This window comes from Tenrec ecaudatus, chromosome 1, assembly GCF_050624435.1.
Source record: "Tenrec ecaudatus isolate mTenEca1 chromosome 1, mTenEca1.hap1, whole genome shotgun sequence".
In the NCBI taxonomy this organism is placed as follows: Eukaryota; Metazoa; Chordata; class Mammalia; order Afrosoricida; family Tenrecidae; genus Tenrec; species Tenrec ecaudatus.
In genome coordinates this window covers 94,445,500-94,465,218 of record NC_134530.1, presented here as the reverse complement: position 1 = coordinate 94,465,218, position 19,719 = coordinate 94,445,500, and the positions used below count along the sequence as shown (strand labels likewise).

At 41.5% G+C, this 19,719-nt stretch overlaps 1 protein-coding gene across 2 annotated transcripts in view; it reads right to left on the bottom strand.

The window, feature by feature from the left end:
• Window positions 1–1,926: 1,926 nt before the first annotated feature.
• The window catches only part of DYNLT5 (dynein light chain Tctex-type family member 5), a 36,123-nt gene continuing 18,330 nt past the window's right edge, over window positions 1,927–19,719 (bottom strand). For both annotated transcript variants that reach the window (XM_075540004.1, XM_075540005.1), the window contains exons 3-5: window positions 10,879–10,970; window positions 3,783–3,907; window positions 1,927–2,977 (exon numbers count right to left, since the gene is read on the bottom strand). In XM_075540004.1, the coding sequence (XP_075396119.1) occupies window positions 2,774–2,977; window positions 3,783–3,907; window positions 10,879–10,970 (421 nt within the window). In that variant the 3' untranslated portion in view covers window positions 1,927–2,773. The remainder of the gene's footprint in view (window positions 2,978–3,782; window positions 3,908–10,878; window positions 10,971–19,719) is intronic.

The window sequence follows — 19,719 nt, the reverse complement described above, 5'->3', positions numbered from 1 at the left end:
TTTATTCGGAAGGGTCACTTCATTTACACTCTTAACCGAGTAAAACCTTCAGTGGGTATCTGTGGTCTGGCTGTACTTTCTTATCTACACGGTCATGCTACTGTGTATCCATCCAGTCGAATCACTTCCCGTCATGAATCTTATATAGTCTATACAGTCTAGATTTCTTCTTTTATTCTGAACTCCTCTAGGTTGTAATTCTACGCATGTCCTCCGTGGGCTGGATTAAATTCCACTTCCTGCATGAAGCCCTTCATGAGTCCATGAATCAAATAAAGCATTTTGGATTGTTCTCATGACAACATATGCTAGTCTGTTGTCTGGTAACTTGTATCCTTCTCTTTTCACCTCGATAGAATCCTAGCCCCTTAGGCTTGAAATGAATATGAATAATATCTGCAACAGTAACACACAATACTAAACTGCACATTACTAGTATCTGGTAGCTTTTAGGTAGTGCAATACACATGGGTTTTGCTTTAAAAGCGAAGATTAATTAAAAGGTATTGTTAGGTGCAGTCACAGTTTGTGGTCCATGTACTCAAGGTGTTTTCAAACTATATTGATATTTTTAAAACTTAGCTGGTAGAAATAAGGAGCCCCTCTGCGAGGAAGAAGGGAGAAGAGAACAGGAGAAAACGGAATAGACGGAGTGAGATAGAAAAGCTGAGGTCTGAGTTTGACATGGAAAAGTCAACACAGTTGCTGCCAATGGCAGAGGACATTCAGAGAAGGAAAAGCATGCGCGGAGTCTCCAAAGGAGACGTGGGATCAGCGGGTCTTGGGACAAAAGTTGGCACTTTGTCCTGGGACAAAAATGACTCCCCTTGAGAGGGAAGCATACCGGAAAGTTGAGATATTCCAAAGTAAAACAACTTAATTCCCTTAAATTACTGCCTCATTTATTTAAAAAATCCTATCACAAGGCTTTGAGTGATACCCAGCACTCTTCAAGTTAGTTGCGATTTCACTGTATAGATTCTATATGGCTGTGTAATTGCTATAATTCATCACTGACTACCTGAATTATGGGAAATCGTAATATGCTGGCAAAATGTTGCTGCAGATATACGCTGCTGCCATGACAATTTAAGGTGTCGGCTTCCAACACAGTCAAAACACATGGTAAGAGATTACTCCACTGATTAGACTTTAGAACTATGAAAAATAAAGTCATTTTAATAATGGGGTTCCTCTATACTAAAACAGTGTTTTCATCTGATTTATTCGTGTAAAATTGTCTTATGATTGCCCTGACTGTTCCGAGAGAGGGTTATCATAGAGGCATAATGAAAATACGGATCTCATTTACTTTTATTTGTCATTCAATCTAGTTTCAAACCTGGCCTAGAGAGATGACTAAATATTAGTCTTGATAAATCACTACATAGTTATATTTCCACTGTTGTACTCACAGGGAAAAAAAAGAGAGAACATGGATTCATGTACTATAAAAAGCTACTTCGAAAGTCAGGATGAGCAGAAAGAAAAGAAATATGCATTTTGACTGCACCCTGTTCTTTGTTTGGGGGACATGGGGACTCGGACATCACTGAATTTTATGGATGATAAGCCACCGACCAATTTTATATTTGTTTAATTTGTTTATGTGAATACATGTAACTTTTCCTTTAAGACTAGAGTGTTAGTAATTTTCTCCATATGTGCATAACTTGTCTTTGACCTTTAACCAATGTCCTTTAAGCTGTCCACTGACCACCCAAGAACAACACAGAGCGGCACTTCCCATGCACAGAAGTTGAAAGCACCATAAAAGGAAATGACCCATGACACAAAATACATCCACCGCAGAATAAGAAGCCACTTCCGCCCTGTAAATTTTAGTGGCATCTATTTAAAACCGCTCTGGGTCACTTTAGGATTAGATTCATCAGATCAAAATGTAAATGCACATATTTTATTTGGGAAACTGCCAACCATATATTCTGTACAGAAGTTTGCTAGCCGAGGAAAGGTATCTAAAGGGACAACAGGCCGTGTAGCTGTCAAACACCGGGTCTGTTTGCAATACATGATTTTATGTGTTACAGATACATTTACTATTGAGCCTCATGCATATTTAATGTCGCAACGTCTGCTTCAATGCCCTAAAAAGCCTTTGTTCACTTTATAGTTTCCATTATTGAGGAACCGACATTCAGTTCCCCCACCATTTTGTAAAGTGCAGGCAGCCCACAAGAGCTTTTTGATTTAGCTGGCCGCCCCCCGGGACCCGGAGAATTTTGATGAAGTCATTAATTCTACCTCAGCAGTTTCAACTGTCAGGTACATGTAGCAATAATTGCAGTTAATGAATGCTGCTCAATTTATTAAGTACAAAATGAAAACCAGTATTCTTTTATATGCGGCACTGAAACATATTATCATTTATCATTTGTGTACACCATGTTGAAAATTCAACCGTCATTTATTGGGCAGGGCATAAAACCATATGTATATGTGTATTTTAAAAAAAGTAACTTCATTAGAGGATAATGCAGGAAATCCCAACTCTCTAATTAAGGAGTACTTTAAAAAATCAGTTCCAAATGCAACATATAGTAAGAACCAATGTCTGTGTAAACAAGACAAGTGATTCCTGATTTGGGGAAACAAGATTTTGATACAAGAGTCTCAAAAAGTTCCACGGCTTCCCATTGTTTGGAACATTCGTGTTTTTTCATTCTTCAAATTATGGGCACTGAAACTTTTGTTGACATAGAAGTTGTTGTTGAAAAACAAAACAACTAAGAACTGGATTTCTTATTTTCAGTCACTCAAAGTAAACGGCATAGACATTGGCAAGAGCAAAGAGAGAAGCATTTCTGAAAACGTAAGATGAAAAACTGTCAGTTTTCGGATCCCAGAGGCATCTGCTTCCAATATCTATACTCTGACCGTTCCGCTGTCCGATATGAACAACCACGAGGAGCTTATATCGTGGAATCATTAAATCCTTGACCCGGGCTTTCACAACCTACCAATGAAAAGGGAAAGAAAAGCCTTTGATTGTCTTTTAGCCACATCGAAACTTAAACATCTTAATCTTTGTCACACACTGAGGGGACTTCACATCACTGCATTGCACGATGCATTGTTGATGCTTTTACTAATTGTTGCTGATCCGTGGTTATGATTTCCTTTAAGGACTGTTCCCACAGATTGGAAAATCAGGGGCAATAAATCTACCTTTTCTAAGGTGCATGGAATAGAGTAGAGATTTAAAGGATTTATTAAATTCTTGGGATAGCTGTATTAAGATGGTTTCTCTTCAACGACTATTGGCTTCAGACTTATGCAGACAATTGTCCATTTCATTCAGATTCAAGGGCTATATTCACACAGGACTTTGATGTAACATAAATCATCATGAATGTTTATTAAGATTTTTTTAATCAAAAAAGAAAGTGGAAAAAACCTAGACTTGATAAAAATAGAAGTGCATGTAACGACCACAATTTCTTGACTTGATGGTATTCAAAGAATGGTGAAGAGCGAGGAACGCAGTAACACATTGGCTTGTGACAATACTTTTTATAAGTAAATGAGACAGTTTTATAATTTTCTTTCTAAAATACATGCAAATGTTGTACATAATAATTGTTGACCCAAAAGTTTTCTTTCTCACACACACATATATGCACTATATGGTATATGGCCTAGGAAATCTTTTATTAAATATAAATATGCATTTCTGCAACTGTAAATGAACTCCTTTCATCAAGGTGTAGGGATGGTTGTGCTTTCAGTAGATATTAACATTGGGAAAAACTCACACGTACCTCAGAAATTGTCTTAGTCATCTGTCTACAGAATTCTGGTTCGTATTTCTCCTCTTGAAGATAGTTAGTTAACACATCCTTCAAAATATGATTCACAGCAGCCACCGGAAAATGTTTGGTAGGACCTGAAAACACAGGATCTCTTTCAAAGGAGTAATGTCAAACTCGAGCCATGGTACCCACGCGTTAATCAGAATTCAAACGTGAAGAGACATTTGATTTGAGAGGCTTCTATATAAGGAAAAAGGAAGTCTTATCTAAGGGGAAAAAACCAAAACAAACGGTTTCCAGTCAGGTTCTCTGGAAGGGACGAGAAGAGAGTGGATTCGTGCATTTCCCACACTAGCAAAAATGTGTATTCAGTCCTACTGAGGTTTGACAGAAAGAATTTCTTCCTCCCCTTTTCCTACAGTTAGGGACCCTACCTCAAAGTTTCAACAGTTTTCTAACTGCATAAACCAAAACCAAAACTTGCTGCCAGCAAGTGGATGATGACTCATAGCAACCCTATGGGATACGTAGAACTTCCCCATCATTTCCACAACCCAGTAAACGGTCACCTCAAGCAAGAATTGCCTCGAGGGCAGTGGGTGTGTCCCAGGGTGTTCAAGTGGTTAGTTAAAACCCTTGAAAGGTTGGAAGTTTAAATTCACCCAGAGGCTTGTCTTAGAAAGACCTATTTCTGAAACAATTCATCACTGAAAACCCTACGGAGAAAGCACCGTTGTAGTGTGACACATCGTTGTCATCAGGAGCTGTAGGTGGCTTCATGGCTGCTGTGTGTGTGTTTTTCAAAGGGAGAGCCCTTCTCCATCTTGTTTGTCTGTGGAGCACTTCCCATTTTTCAAAGCCAGCTCAAATGTCTTCTTCTCCAGGTAGAATTCCACGTCCCTTCAGGGCCCAGCAATTCTCACTTCTCCGTAATCCCAATGCACTAAGCCCCATTGCTCTCCTGGCTCCTAATAACTTTAGATTATACCTAACCTTCCACTTGATCTTAATGCTTGCCTTTCTCCTCAGTAAACTAGTAAGCAGGGCTAGCAGGGCTTCTGTTTTTCCTGTTAGAAGTATAAGAATAGAAATGGAATCAAATAATGTATAGACAATCATCACAATAAAATATATATCATGTATTTTATCGAGCATGACAGGCATTATATTAAATATTTTGCATTTATTACTTTACATACTCTCAATAAATCTAAAGTTAATCCCACAGGTCTCCTCATTACAAATATGCTTTTAATTATTAGCAGAGTGATGAATTGAACGCTTTTACAAGATGAATTTTTGGAGGTTTAAATGCATTGAGAAGTGGATCCAGGAGCGCACTGTGGTAGAGTGCAGATACACATCCAGATTTATTTAACTTGCGCTTGATCGTCGTAATCACAGTCCATGTTTACAGCAAAAGGTCACGCTGGGCCTGCTTTTATGTGTACTGCAAAAATCTTACTGGTGCCTCCTAGAAATACTAATTAGCCTCATCACCACTCTGGTTATATGACCATGTTATTAAGCTACATGGACAAGGGCCTGCCAGTCATTACTTGCAGAATAGATACGGATGAAGAAATGAGATCAAGAATTACTTAGAATTCTATTCTAATAGTTGTCAGTGCATTTCAATAAGGGCTATTTTTAGGGACTATGTCTGTCAGCGTGTAAGGATACATATGGCATATTCAAGTTAGAGTAGGGCCAGAAATATTTAACATAATGATTTTTGGGGGGAAGGTCCACCCCTCATACTGCAGGGATTAGTAGATATCATCAATCTCTTCATTTTGGGGGGGTATTAATGGTTAGTACATAAATTCAAATAAGAGTCATATTAACTGGTTTTTCTATGTAGGCCTGTGGATGTCATCCTATCGCAGACAGCATTGTACTGGAAACGTTCTTTTTGATGCTGACCGTGACGCCGGTCCTCATCACGTTGTCATCCCTGGCATAGCAGGAATGTCTGAGTCGCAATGACCTATGCCAGGCCATTCCACTCACACATGGGTAAGGCATCTATGTCCAAGCATTCCATTTCATGTTGACAACGTCCAATTTGCATCCATTCATGCTCTGCCTAGTCTACATGGCTGTTACTATTGAATCTTTGCAACTGTGTTTTTTCTTTCTCATTTTGACTTGTGCTCTTCGGCAAACAAAGTTCCTGAAAGCGTTACTAGATTCACCTCATTCAGATCAACTCTCGTAACATGAGGAGGCAGCTCTTCTCCAGTCGTGTCTGGAGCACCTTCCAACACGGGAACTCATCTTCTGCCACTAGGTTAGGAATATTCCGCGGCTATTTCTACGGACAATTTCACTGGACAATTTTTACCATCTTCTGCAGTTTGAAATTGATCAAATGTGAAATCAAGATGCATTGGTCGTGATTGGTGATCAGAAAGTGAAAGTTGGAAAGAAAGAAGGTTCAGCAGCTGACAAAGAGGGCCCTGGTGACAGAAACAATCCTGGTGGCTGCAGGAGAACAGAAGGGAAGCATGAATTGTACTTACTCACTAATCTGAATTGGAATTGCCCACTACAGATTAGGAAGTAAATCCAAGTAATCTCAAAATTACTTTGCTAACTGGATACTCGGTCCTTCTCGGGGATTATACATTTGAAAAGAGACTTTGATTCTGCAGGAAAGGGCTGTAGAGTTTGGGGAAATACAGATGCCAGCCATTACTGCCAGCAAAGATGCTTGTTTGTCCTGGTGCCTGCTGCCAGTGTTTCCAAAGAACTGGGTCCTCTTTAATCATAGTCCAGAAAGCAAAATCCCTCAGCTACTCATGCCATAACTAATAGGAAATTATACTGAATATCATGGGAGGCTTGCTTCTATTCTCCCCCGCACCCCACATGTTATTCATTTATTTTTAACTTCTTATTGGGAATTGAGTGGAGGTTTACAGAAGAGGTTTTACAGTCAACAATTCATGCACATTTTGTTTCAATTCATCCTTTGAAATCTCCTCAAGGGATGTACCATCACTTATCTCCCTTCTTCCTGTGTTTCTTGTTTCCATTTATCTTTCTCCCCACCCCCCAAAGTTTTGCTGGCATATAATTCACATATCATACAATTTAGTAGTTCAGCCTCATCAAGAAGAGTTGTGCCGTCATCACCACAATCAGTTTCAGAACAATTTTTCATTCTTGTGCTCACTGAAAATTAGCTCCACATTCTCCCCAACCTCCTGTGCCATCCCAAGGAACCAGTAGTCCACTTACTGCCCCTATAGATTTACCTATCCTGGACTCAATATACAGAAAAAACACTAAGCGAACAAAAACAAAAGACAAAAACCAACCACAATGACAAAGTAAAACAGAGAAAACCGTCAATCAAAAGGAAAGCAGAAAACATTAAAACCTAAGCCAAACATAAATGGGTCATAAGGGAGATCAACCGATAGGGTGATACATTTTAACCTAACTGCATCTGCCACAGTCTACTGTCCACGTCAGCGTTCCACGGTCACAGGGGATTCACACCAGGGGATCATTGCATGTGTATTTCCCCTTCACAACAACAATAACAACAACGATGAAACAAAAAAAACCCTGGAAAAACTTAAAAATGCATCAAAAGGGAGATGAAGTGATGAGATGTTGCATGTTGACCTAACTGTGTCGGCCACAATCGACTTTGCAATGCTCTCTGTCTGATACCAGGGCTCGTCACACCCCGCTGTGACCCCAAGAGTTCGTCCACGTGTGGACCCTGCAAATACAATCCGGGCTTCCACTGCCATCCAAAGACGTCTGCAAACCAGGGGCTCACAAGTCAAGCATTGAAACCATTCCCTCCTTTAGATTTGGACTGTATTATTTATGATCCACGGATCACCAAGGCTGATGTGCTTCTTCCACGTGGACGTAGTTGATGCCTACCTTAGATGGCTGTGGTAGACTTCTATTCTTCGTGATACAGTAAAATCTTACACTTCGTCACATACAGAAGCAATAGCATACATGTTGTCATCTACCCTTTGGGTCCCTGTCCTGTTTTATTGGCCAATTGAAATGAAGTGGACACTGGGTACAAGAAAACCATATGAGGATCCCACTGCCTGCACAGGTGTTCATGACTGGATTACCTGCGGGCTTCCTGTGTTAGGGCACCTGGGTCTTTTGTTCTCATAGACCTTGGGATTAGGACTCCTTTCCTCCCCATTTTCTAACCCTCTTCTGCTCATAACTGTCAAGTCATGTTTTCCTGAATGTTCTCTAGATTCATCTCTCTACTTCTCATGCAGGCTTGGGGAGGATGGTGGGTGAGACAATATGCTCCTTTCTGAAGATTCTTGTGTCCAGGGTCAGCTGTAAGACACTGATGGAGGGATTTTGTGGGCTCTCGGGCCTAGTGGCATCTGGAAGAGCCCAGAAGTGTCTTGCAAAGGGATGCTGACGACACCCAGGATGTGCAACATGGAGGAATCATGTACTAGGAGGGTGGTCAGGAGAGTAACATACCAAGCAGATTAGAACAACTGATACTGGCCCAGGGTTTCGTAATGTGCGAAAAATCTGTGAAAACACTTTACTTCATTTAATTGTTACAGCATTTTTCTGATGTATGGACTTATAAGTATAGAAGAAATCCTCAGATTCAAGGATGCTGGCTACCTCTCTCAACCTTTATTTACCCAGGCATTCAAAATAACATTCAAACTCTAATTTGAATTAGTTTGAATTTCCCTCTGTATTTCTTCTCAGTTTGGGAAGTTTATGTATTTCTTCTTAGTTTGAATTTTCTTCTGTATTTTTCTCCCAGTAATGGATGAGGAAACTATGGTAAGTGGTGTTTTATCTTAATAAATATACTTTGTTTTCCCTTACTTTTTTGTGGCTAATTATATTCAGGTTGCTATCTCATATTTGGTATCTATCATTACTCAGGTAAAGCGAGAATCATTGTGTTCGAAATATAAGATGGGATTAGATACAGCAAACATTATTGGATTGAATGTTTGAGAAATTAATTAGACATAGCATGCTGATGATTGGCTAATTTTTCCCCTTCTTCATTCTGCTGCTTAGTACTGCATTGTGTGGGTTTAGGTGAATCTTTACCAAAGGCCCACAGAGTGCATCTCATGTGCAAAATAAATCCAGACATCCAGGGAAGTGGAGATAGAGCTTTGAATATTAGCCAGATGATAATGGAATGGTTAAAAGTGCTTTTTCAAGCATAAAAGACTTCAAATTTAAAATAACTATTCACATAAAATTTTGAAAGAAAATAGGGAAAATACTACATCTACACTAAGAGTTTCCTAAATTTACTTTTCTAACTTGCACTGATACTTAGCATTTCTAAAGCTGATAGGACAACTTTAGAAAAAAGCATGTATGAAAATCTATCCAAATGAAGAAGAAGCACAGGACTTGACATTTTGACTGGTCTCTCTTGATGACAGCAGCTTTGGCGGTGTCGTGGTTATGTGTTGGACTGCTAACAGCAAGGTCAGCTTTTCAAAACTGCCAGCTGTTCCCTGGGTGAAAGACATGGCTTCGTTGTCAGAAAATCACAGGGACCATTCATTCTACCCTGTCCTGTAGAGTTGCTATGAGTCGGTATCAACTCTATGGCAGTGAGTTTGGTTTGGTTTTATATTAGTGACATATGATACAAACTGTTCTAGCAAGTGTACCCCAAATTACTGGCATCAAAGGGTTAAAATCTATCAGTGACAGGTGGGAGAAAATGTGGCCCAAATGTGGTTTGACTTTGAGTGATTGGCTAAATTTAGGACACAAATGGTGACATCAGGATTCTGTTGTTCCCTCTTTTTCGGCTCTGCGTTCCCTTATGCAAGCCCCAGCCAACCCCCCCAACATTTCAGACCTCAGGGTCTGACTGATTTCTCTAATAGCCTGAACAAAATTCCATGCATCAAATCCCAAAGACTTTGATTGGTTTGACCAGAGTTATATGTTGTCTTGAAATTAGCCACTCTCCCGTTTCTGAAACCAGTGTCCATTTCACCAGCATGGTGCGGCTGGGTCCAGTTACCAGGAGTATTAAAACCTACGTGCTGGCAGAAATAATAGATGTCCACCACTGGCACTCTGAAAATACCAGAAGATTGACTAATTATGGAGCCTGCTAATCCATGTCATCTTGGGGATTACTGTAGAAAACTGGCTACAAGGTTTAATGGGACGTGTTGATGGTCTGTAATTTTCTCTGGGTTAACTGGTCACAGATGGAACAGCCTTGCCCCATAGGGTTTATCTCTGGCCCTAGGTAAGTCTCTGTGGAATTTCCACATAGCACTAATTATAAAAGGATTCAGGTAAGAGTGGGCAGGTCTGCATTTAGAGAAAACAAATAGGTCTATGAGGAAGCATGAATGGGAAAAGCTACTTGCCATAGCCTCTACCTGGGAGGGTAGCGGCAGGTGCAAAGCTCTTTGTTCTCGAAATCCCCAAACCTCAGTGGCGTGTGATAAACATCTCTGTCAACAGGGGACTGGGAATCATTTGCCTCAGGGCGCTTTTCCTTCCTCCCATCAACAGCATTGCTTGGTTTTACTGGATTAGACTTCAATGAGCAGCTTTTTCATTGAGGTCCGCTACCCAAGAGTGGCATCAGTCTGTCAACCAGCTTTCCAAGGTCACCCAGAATTATTCAATGGACGTCTTAATTCAGACATCGCTAATAAAGGTGATTGCCATGAAGTAAAGTGCTTAGCATTTGAGACACTGTGATAAAGTAGTCAATGGGTGTTGATCTTACTACAGCACCATCATCACTTAATAAATGAACGCCCCTTATTTTCTGCCAGGCACCCTTAGGTGGTACCATGGTTAACTGCTCGACTACTAGCTGGAAGGTTGCAGTTCCAACCTGTCCGGAGACCCCTCGGAAGAAAGGGCGGGATATCTGTTCTTGGAAACCCTATGAGGTGCCGTGCCATTCTAGCCCAGATGGGAAGGCCACGAATTTGAGTTGACTCATTAAGACGAGGACGGCTTTTTGACCTTATTTTGTGCGGGGAGTGAAGAGAATGTATTGTGTACATAGCATCAGTCATCACACGAGTAGTTTCAAAACAGGAGTGAGCGGTAAAAGATAGCAGACCCAACTGGTAGGTGTTTCCCGTCTGATCGGTAAGGCGAGAGGCATGGCCATGCTGCTTAGCCTCGTCCGGATGAGCCATAGCATTCAGGGAGCTGCAAGCAGGGAGAAGAAAAAGGCTCAGTAGTGTTAAACCAATAATAACAAAACGCATTGCTGCTTTAATGAAAATGTTGGAACAATAAAGTTCTCCCTAAGAAAAATGTCAAATAAATCCTAGGTACATACCCCCGTGACATATTGCAAGTCTAAAAAAGGTTGGAGATGGAAAAATAAAGACCAAGGGAAGCTAGACCAAGTCTCATGGTCTAAGGTAGGTGGGGGCAGAGAAGACCCAGGTCATCTCACGATCCCTAAAGTTCACTTTCAATAGATTGTATCACATCTGTTAACACTTGACCTATGTCTACAGGCTCACGGAACACACCTTTCACAAGCCAGTGTCAATCTCGGGTCGATTATCACACATGCACCGTGTCGCTCCAAAGGGACAAAGGTGCCACAGAGGCCTGGGGAAGCTTAACATGTTAGGGGGAAACTCAGTATTCCTGGAGGGGTTCACTGTAATGTCTTTGTCACAAAGCCCTTGAGTAGAAAACAGAAAATTGAGACACTCTACTCGTATAAGGTGAGGAAAAACCACAATTCACTCCAACTATCATAAATCAATAAGCATCAATCAGCCTTTTCAACACGGAGAAAGGGGTTTGGTTTGGTTACCAAGGCAATGTGAGCTTATCCAGGTGCTGAACAGGAGCCCCAAGAACAGAGGAGCCCCTAGTGTCCCTCAAGAGCTATGTAATTCTACTCAATTCAGAAGAAATTCAGCGGTCACGAATGGCAGTCTCAGAACGCCCCACCCCCAGTTCTCCCCACCTGTGAAAATGGAAGTTGCGACAGATGTCATTTCAAAGGAGACGATATAATAGTGTGTGTGTGTCTCTGTGTGTGTGTGTGTGTGTGTGTTTATTCAGAGGGGCCTCTTTTCTCAATTGACTGTATTTCTGCTTTAATTTAATGAGAAAATAATATGTTTTTAATCTTTGGGGATTTTCTTTTTCTCAACAAAGCTGAAAAATACACCATTCTCTGCCGAATGAATGGGTAAATTTCTTCCAAATTGATACTTTCTGAAAATCAGAGACAATCTCTTAGAAACTGCTTTCCACATTAAAAAAAAAATCCACCTGATACATTGAGATTTTCCTGCTCAGCCCTAGAGAGGGACGCAAGAAATGATGGCTGATTTTCCACGATGCATTTTGGGATTAGGGTTCTAGTCTTCGTTCATGTACCACCTGCTTTCCTCATCATTTTCTGTTGCCCTTTGAAGTAGTCACCAGGCTGTTTGGCCGCACTAGCTCCAGGTGTTGTGGGTATTGCCAAAGATGATAGCGTTTGCTTAAAAACCCATTGTTGAATAAACCGCTTTTTCGAGGGTAAGGTGATCTGCGGACGCAGTATTATACGTGCTGTTTTTAACTTTGCAAAACGCGCTTTGCATCAGTGATCTCATTTTGCGTCCCCAATATTCTTTGAAGGGTGCTCAGGAGCCATCATTCTACTTCTTTCCGAGATGACAGAAACGAAGCAAAGGGTAGTCAAGTAACGTCCTTAAAGTCGGAGACAGAGTCAAGGCAGCTTCAGATTTCAAATAACCTCTGCGCCTCTCAAAGGCACAGTCTCGCATATGGTCATATCTGCCAGACTATAAGCAGGGGTCATGACTACTGGAACCAAATCATTATGGCAGCTCAAGGTTGCTTGCAGGAAGATGAACAGAAGCTACTGACAAAGCCTCTATGCCTTTCTACAGAACACCATTCTGTAAACGGATAGGAAACAAAACAAAATTGGCATGAAATTAAAACTCTCAGGAGTCAGAAGTGTAAGACAAGTATTAAATTAAGATGTTCCAAATAGCCCAATATTGCTTTGTTCCAGACTACTAAAAATGGACAATCAATGCGATATATATTATCATTAAGAAAGTGGTAATCATCCACGAGAAAACTAAAAAAAAAACTATGCCATTGAGTGGATGCCGACTCACAGGAACCCTATAGCACAGGGTAGATGGTGCGACTGACACGCAGAGACGGTGACTCCAGACAGGAGTAGAAACCTCATTCTCCTCCATGGGGTGGCTGGTGGTTTTGGATGGCTGCCCTTGAAGCTAGCAAAGCAGCATGTGACCATTACGCCATCGGGGCTCTCAAGCGTCATTAAAGACAGTCTCAACATTTTACTGTTGTGCAAAGAAAACATTGTGCAGATTTTTAAAATTACTAAATATGGTTTTATTCCCTGCTCTTTTATTTCATTTAAACCAGTGGTTCTCAACCTTCCTCATGCCGTGGCCCTTAAATACACTTCCTCATGTTGTGGTGACCCCCCATCATAAAATTACTTTTGTTGTTACTTATAACTGTAATTTTGCTACTGCTATGAATCGGGTGACCCCTTGAAAGGGTCGTCAACCCCCAAAGGGGTTGCGACCCACAGGTTGAGAACTGCTGATTCAAACCATATATACTTAGTGTAAAAGTTTCAAAGCACTGAAAAATATAAAGAAGAAAGCAAGATCACATAAAAGATTAGTAAGTACAGCAATAGAACAGAATTTGTTTTTGTGAAGGAGATGGGCTTTTGGAGTCAAGTTCAGATGTTTTGTGTTCGAAATTTGGCAACACCTAGGGTAGCCCTGCCCTGTGTGATTTGGAAGGCTCACCACACATTGACTGAAGTGATAATTTCATGGAAAATAGTGCACATAAATGACAAAACCAACCCACTTCTTTTTAGTAGTGCATTAATTTTAGTAGAGATACAACAGTTCCCACATTAAAATGGGATGGGCTAGGAAAAGGTAGGTAGAATGGAGTTGAAAAAAAAGTGCACTAAAAATAAACAAGATAAAATACCTATTTCTTGAAAGAAAATAAAGAGAAGAAATAAATATGTTAAAATACTTTCAATCTAGGAAAGTAACATTAAGCTGGATAATGGGCATGGTAAATTTTCAGAAATAAAGTGAGCTCTGTGGATGTTAAAATTGGGAACTAGCCCCGCTAGGTTCCTTAGCCCTCAAACCTACACAGCGGGCTGAGTGGCTTACAGAGAGGAGGAGGAAAGTGAGACTGAAGTGGACTCAGAGTCGTGGGGCACACAGTTCACTTCAAACAACAACACACACAAATGGGAACTAGCAATATCAGTTTATAATACTGGTTTAGAAACAAAGACTTGGACAGAGTTTCCTTTGATAAGCAGTTTCTTGACATTCTTTTGGAGTCTTTAAAGATCAAAATGCAAGGTGGTAAAAGAGTAAATTTATAGTTGTGATGTCCAAGGGTGTGTATATGACACAAAAGAGCTTCTTTGAGACCTGTCATAACATTACAGTGGATATGTTGCAGTTTTCAATGACTAGATTTTCCCTTTTGGACGCATGATCTTTTTACCAAGGCGATGCTGTGTTTGATTTTACCTTTTAAACGTGAAAATGTTCTTCTAATTTTCTGTACCATAAACTTGTTTCCCTTTCTGGGAAAGAAATTCAATTGGTAAAATGTGTCCCGGAGAGTTGTAAAACATTAGGAAGGAAGGGAGATTAAAAGTAATGTGAGATAGAACAAGAAAAGAACTATCATGATCCCAATTCTACCTTGCAAACCTGGCGAGACCAGAGGATGCACAGCAGAGCAGATGGGAACTGGAAACACAGGGAATCCAGGACAGATGAGCCCCTCAGGACCAGCGGTGAGAGTGGCGATACCTGGAGGGAAGGAGGGGTTGAAAGGGGGAACCCATCACAAGGATCTAAATATAACCTCTTCCCTAGGGGACAGACAACAGAAAAGTGAGTGAAGAGGGAGATGCCGGGCGGTGTAAGATAAGATAAAATAATAATTTATAAATTATCAAGGGTTCATAAGGGAGGGGGGATCAGGGAGGGAGGGGTTGGGAAAAAGGAAAATGAGAAACTGATTCCAGGAACCCAAGCCGAAAGCGAGTTTTGAGAATGATGATGGCAACAAGTGTACCTATGTGCTTTACACAATTGATGTATGTGTGGATTGTGATAAGAGTTGTATTAGCCCCAATAAAATGATTTTTTAAAAAAAGAAAGACTGGCGTAAATGATCAGTGAAAACAGTAAACAAACAACCACTATTCTTCTAGAGAGACGGCTAACCATTTGTGACCTGATGCAAAATTCAGCGGATACTTGGACTCACATTTTCTATTGCTGAAGACAGGCTCGGCTGAGCGAAGCCTGTGCACGGGACCCAGAAACAGCTGGGAGGGATTGGACTAGAACAACATAAGCAGTCCTCCCTTAGAGCACCCGGCTGGCCCAGGAAGGCACGGCCATTTTTAAAAACAAAACTTCCCATAACCACTCCATAGCTCGTGATCCAATGAAAAGAGGCAACAGGGAAAAGGAGAAAAAAAGAGACAAGGGGTTGGGATGTGTTTTCACGAAATTCAGTTTGCATAAAAACACCTGGCTAATTTTCTTGCTGAGCGATTCCTGAATTACAGAGCGTCATTAGAGAGGATGGATTCGCCCTATGACTGTTATGGAGAGCAATAATTCCAATCAGATAGCACTTGCCCCAGCACCATTGAACTATCATACAAACTAATTCCCAGCCATTCTCACTGCCATTCTTAGGTGTTTTGAAGTTCCAGGAAGAGATACTATTTAAAGACATAACTGGCCTGGGAGCCACTGAGTCGTAGATTAAGACGACCAGAGTATCCTCTCTTCCCTCACTTTCAAACTACCAAATGTCTGGCACTAGCGTACTTTCGATGATATCATTTGCATGTGACTTTTTTTTTAAAGCTCCTTACTAAGGTGACGTGCTGCCTCCCAGTGGAGGCATCTCATAGCGCCACACGAAAAAGGTCTCTAGGCATAAATTCCTGTTCTTGCCTCGTCATGCTCTCACCATTCTTGCCCCTGATGTGGCAGGTCAAAGGAGCAGCACCGGGTCACTAATACTAAGAAAAATAAGAGAGCACTACTGTGCTCGAGACACAGGGTAGAATGCTGTCCAAGAACACCAATATGCATCTAGACTGATTTAGGAGCTTCCCACCTAAGGTCTTCTATTGATAATTTTAGAAACGTCACACTAAGTGCCCGAGTGCACGGATGATTCCCTGTGTGGAGACGATGTTACTTGTCTGGTAAGGTACTTCAGCTTCATGTTCATTTTGTTGACAGCGAGTGTGATGGATTTTTAAAAACGCCGTTTTACAGCTATTTCACTCATTTTATGAATCTCCAGTGAGCCCTAGTGTCATCCTGGGCTAGGAGCTGGGCTGCAGATCCCAAGGTCAGTCGTTCAAATCCACCAGCCACTCCACTGGAGAACGAGGTGGATTTCTGCTCTCATAAACAGGGATGGCTTCAGAAACTCACAGGGCAGTGCTGTCCTCTCCTATAAGGTTAATATGAGTCGGAATTGCTTTGATGGCAGTGAGTTTGTTTTTTGACTTTTTATTAATCCCATATTACTAGTAAAAAGAAAGTTATAAGGGAAACAAAGACCATGATAATTTTCAAAACCAAAAGCGGAAAGAAAAAGACAAAGGTTATATATATGCTCTTGTGGGATACATATTCAAGAGCAAGAATTACTCTGAAGGACGAAGAATGAGCCGGCAACCAGTGACAAGTACAATCTGATGCGAGTGATGACCGTCAAGGAAAGGCAAGGACAAAATAGACTAATGCTGACTGTGTTGACAGAGGATCACCGTTCATATTTGAAGCCTACGGAGCCCCTCAGGACCATAGAGAAGCAGGAGAAAGGCTAGGTGTAGGGCAGCTGAAGGATTTGCACTGCCGCTCCTGGCGGGAGGCATGAATTCAAAGCCACATTCGCCCCAGCAATCCTCAGAGCGGGACTGTGAGTGGGGGGCCAGTTATTTCTACGACAATGTGGGGGTCAAGAAAAGGTGTGACCAGTCTCCACAGGTTTTCAACACAAATGCGAATATTCCTTTAGGAAACAGATGCGTGGTGTCTTAGCAAGGAGACTGGACTGGAAAACACTCCTAAGGGCCAACAAACGATCCTTGAGCTAACTACAAGCTTTTCTTTCTTCATGTGTTTTGTTTTGTTCTTTGTCAGTGGCTTGTTGTTGTTATTTTGTTGTCTGGTTGTATACTATTGCTTTGTTTTCCTCTGTCTTATTTTCGTGCATGTTAGTGTCTCCACAGGTCTGTCTAAATAAGACAGGCTGGATGAACTATCTGGAGGAAAAACAACGGGACCGACAGTTCCGGGGGTACTTGGGATAAGGGGAGGTGGAGTGGGTAGGTAAGGAAGAGGTGTTAGCAAACACAGGGACAAGGGAACAACATGGGACCCAAAATCGTAGTGAGTGGGGAGTGGCAGGCCTGGTAGGGAATGATCAAGGGTAAGGTTACGTGAAGAAGAGGTATAGCTGTAACCCAGGTGGGGACGGAGCACGGTAGTAGGGCAGGAGGAAAGTCAAGGGAGATGGAGGAAAGAGCTAGGAGTCAAAGGGCATTTATGGAGGTCTAGACAAAGACATGTACATGTAAATATATATATATGAGGATGGGGAAACAGATCTATGTGTCTATATTTATAGGTTTAGTATTAAGGTGGCGGAAGGACCTTGGGCTTCTACTCAAGCACTCCCTCAATGCATGAATACTTTCTTCTATTAAATTGGCACTCTACAATGCTCACCCTCCCGACACAACTGCTGAAGCCAAAGCGGGTGAACAAGTAAATGTGGTGAAGAAAGCTGATGGTGCCCGACTATCAAAAGAGATAGTGTCTGGGGTCTTAAAGGCTTGAAGATAAACAAGCGGCCATCTAGCTCAGAAGCAACAAAGCCCACATGGAAGAATATACCAGCCTGTGTGATCATGTGGTCCCGAAGGGATCAGTTATCAGGCATCAAAGAACAAAAAATCATATGATTGGCTGCACACCTCCATGATACGATCGCTGAAGACAACCGGGTACATAAGCAAATGTGGCAAAGAAAGCTGATGGTGCCCGGCTATCAAAAGAGATAGTGTCTGGGGTCTGAAAGGCTTGAAGGTGAACAAGCGGCCATCTAGCTCCGAAGCAACAAAGCCCACATGGAAGAAGCACACCAGCCTGTGTGATCACGAGGTGCCAAAGGGACCAGGTATAAGACATCATGCAAAATATGTATACCATAGTGAATGAAGAGGGAAGTGCAGAGTGGAGACCCAAAACCCATTTGTCGGCCACTGGAGATCCCCTCACAGAGGGGTTTAGGAGAGGAGATGGGTCAGTCAGGGTGCGATGCAGTACCGATGAAGAACACAGCTTTCCCCCAGATCCTGGATGCTTCCTCCCACTAACTACCATGATCCGAATTCTACCTTGCAGGACTGGATAGGGCAGAGATTGTACACTGGTGCATATGGGAGCTGGAGGCACAGGGAATCCAGGGTGGATGATACCTTCAGGACTAGGGGTGTGAGGAGTGAAACTGGGAGAGTAGAGGGTGAGTGGGTTGGAAAGGGGGAACTGATTACAAGGATCCACATGTGACCTCCTCCCTGGGAGATGGACAGCAGAGAAGAGGGGGAAGGGAGACTCCGGATAGGGCAAGATATGACAAAATAACAATCTATAAATTATCAAGGGCTTATGAGGGAGAGGTGAGCGGGGAGGGAGGGGAAAAAAAAGAGGACCTGATGCAAAGGGCTTAAGTGGAGAGCAAATGCTTTGAAAATGATTAGGGCAAAGAATGTACGGATGTGCTTTATACAATTGATGTATGTATATGTATGGATTGTGATAAAAGTTGTATGAGCCCCTAATAAGATGTAAAAAAAATTCTTGAGGATGCACTTTTCCATTTGCTATAAATGGATGTATGTCTAAAGTATAAAATCCCTTAATTTCGCAGATCCATGCTCATATACCTGTGAGCTGGACCTGTTTGTAAGCAAAATAAGTTGTTTGTGCAAGATTTAGTAATACAATAATATACTAAAGAGTCAGTCAATAGTCAACCAATATTTATTATGTCACCATGTGCCAGACACTAATCTAGATCTTTACTATACAATAATTAAATAATACTCAACTAAGATCTGACCTCATGGAAGTTATATTATTGTGAGAAGATAGAGACAATAGATAATATACTTAACAAGTAAGCTACTTCTTACGATAAAAACCAGTAAACCTACTGCCATTGAGTCAAGTCTGACCCATAGTGAGGCTGTAGGACAGTGTAGAACTAACTACCTCTGGAGCTTCCGAGACCTTAACTGTTTACGGGACTGGAAAACCCAGCCATTCTCCTGCGGAGCTGCTTGAGGTTTCAAAGGGCCAACCATGCGAATCACAGCCCAAGGCATAACCACCTCACCCTCAGGGCCCCTCATAGAAGGTGCAAGGAGTTTGGAAAGGGGTGAGAGGAGAGCATTCCGTTTGCAAATTTAAATAGAATGCATAGAATTGAAGAATGTGAAGGAAAAATCTCTGTGTATCTCTGAGAAAAAATGCATTTCAGGGAGAGAGAATAGCTGGGTGTATTTGTGGAAGTTCATAGAGGAGGAGTAGCCATAGCAGAGGAAATAAACAGGAGTATATGGGAAAATGAGGTTACAAAGCTGTCAGGTTAGCAACCAAGCAATGATTCGATGGTAACCAACAAGTTAGAAAGAAGAGCTGTGATTCAATCTCAGGTCTACATTCATTCATGTTATGGTTTCTGCTTCTAGATGCAGAAATAGTTACAAAAATAAATGCTTGTGCTGGATTTATATGTGCCACACACTCTTTAGGAATTATTTTAACAA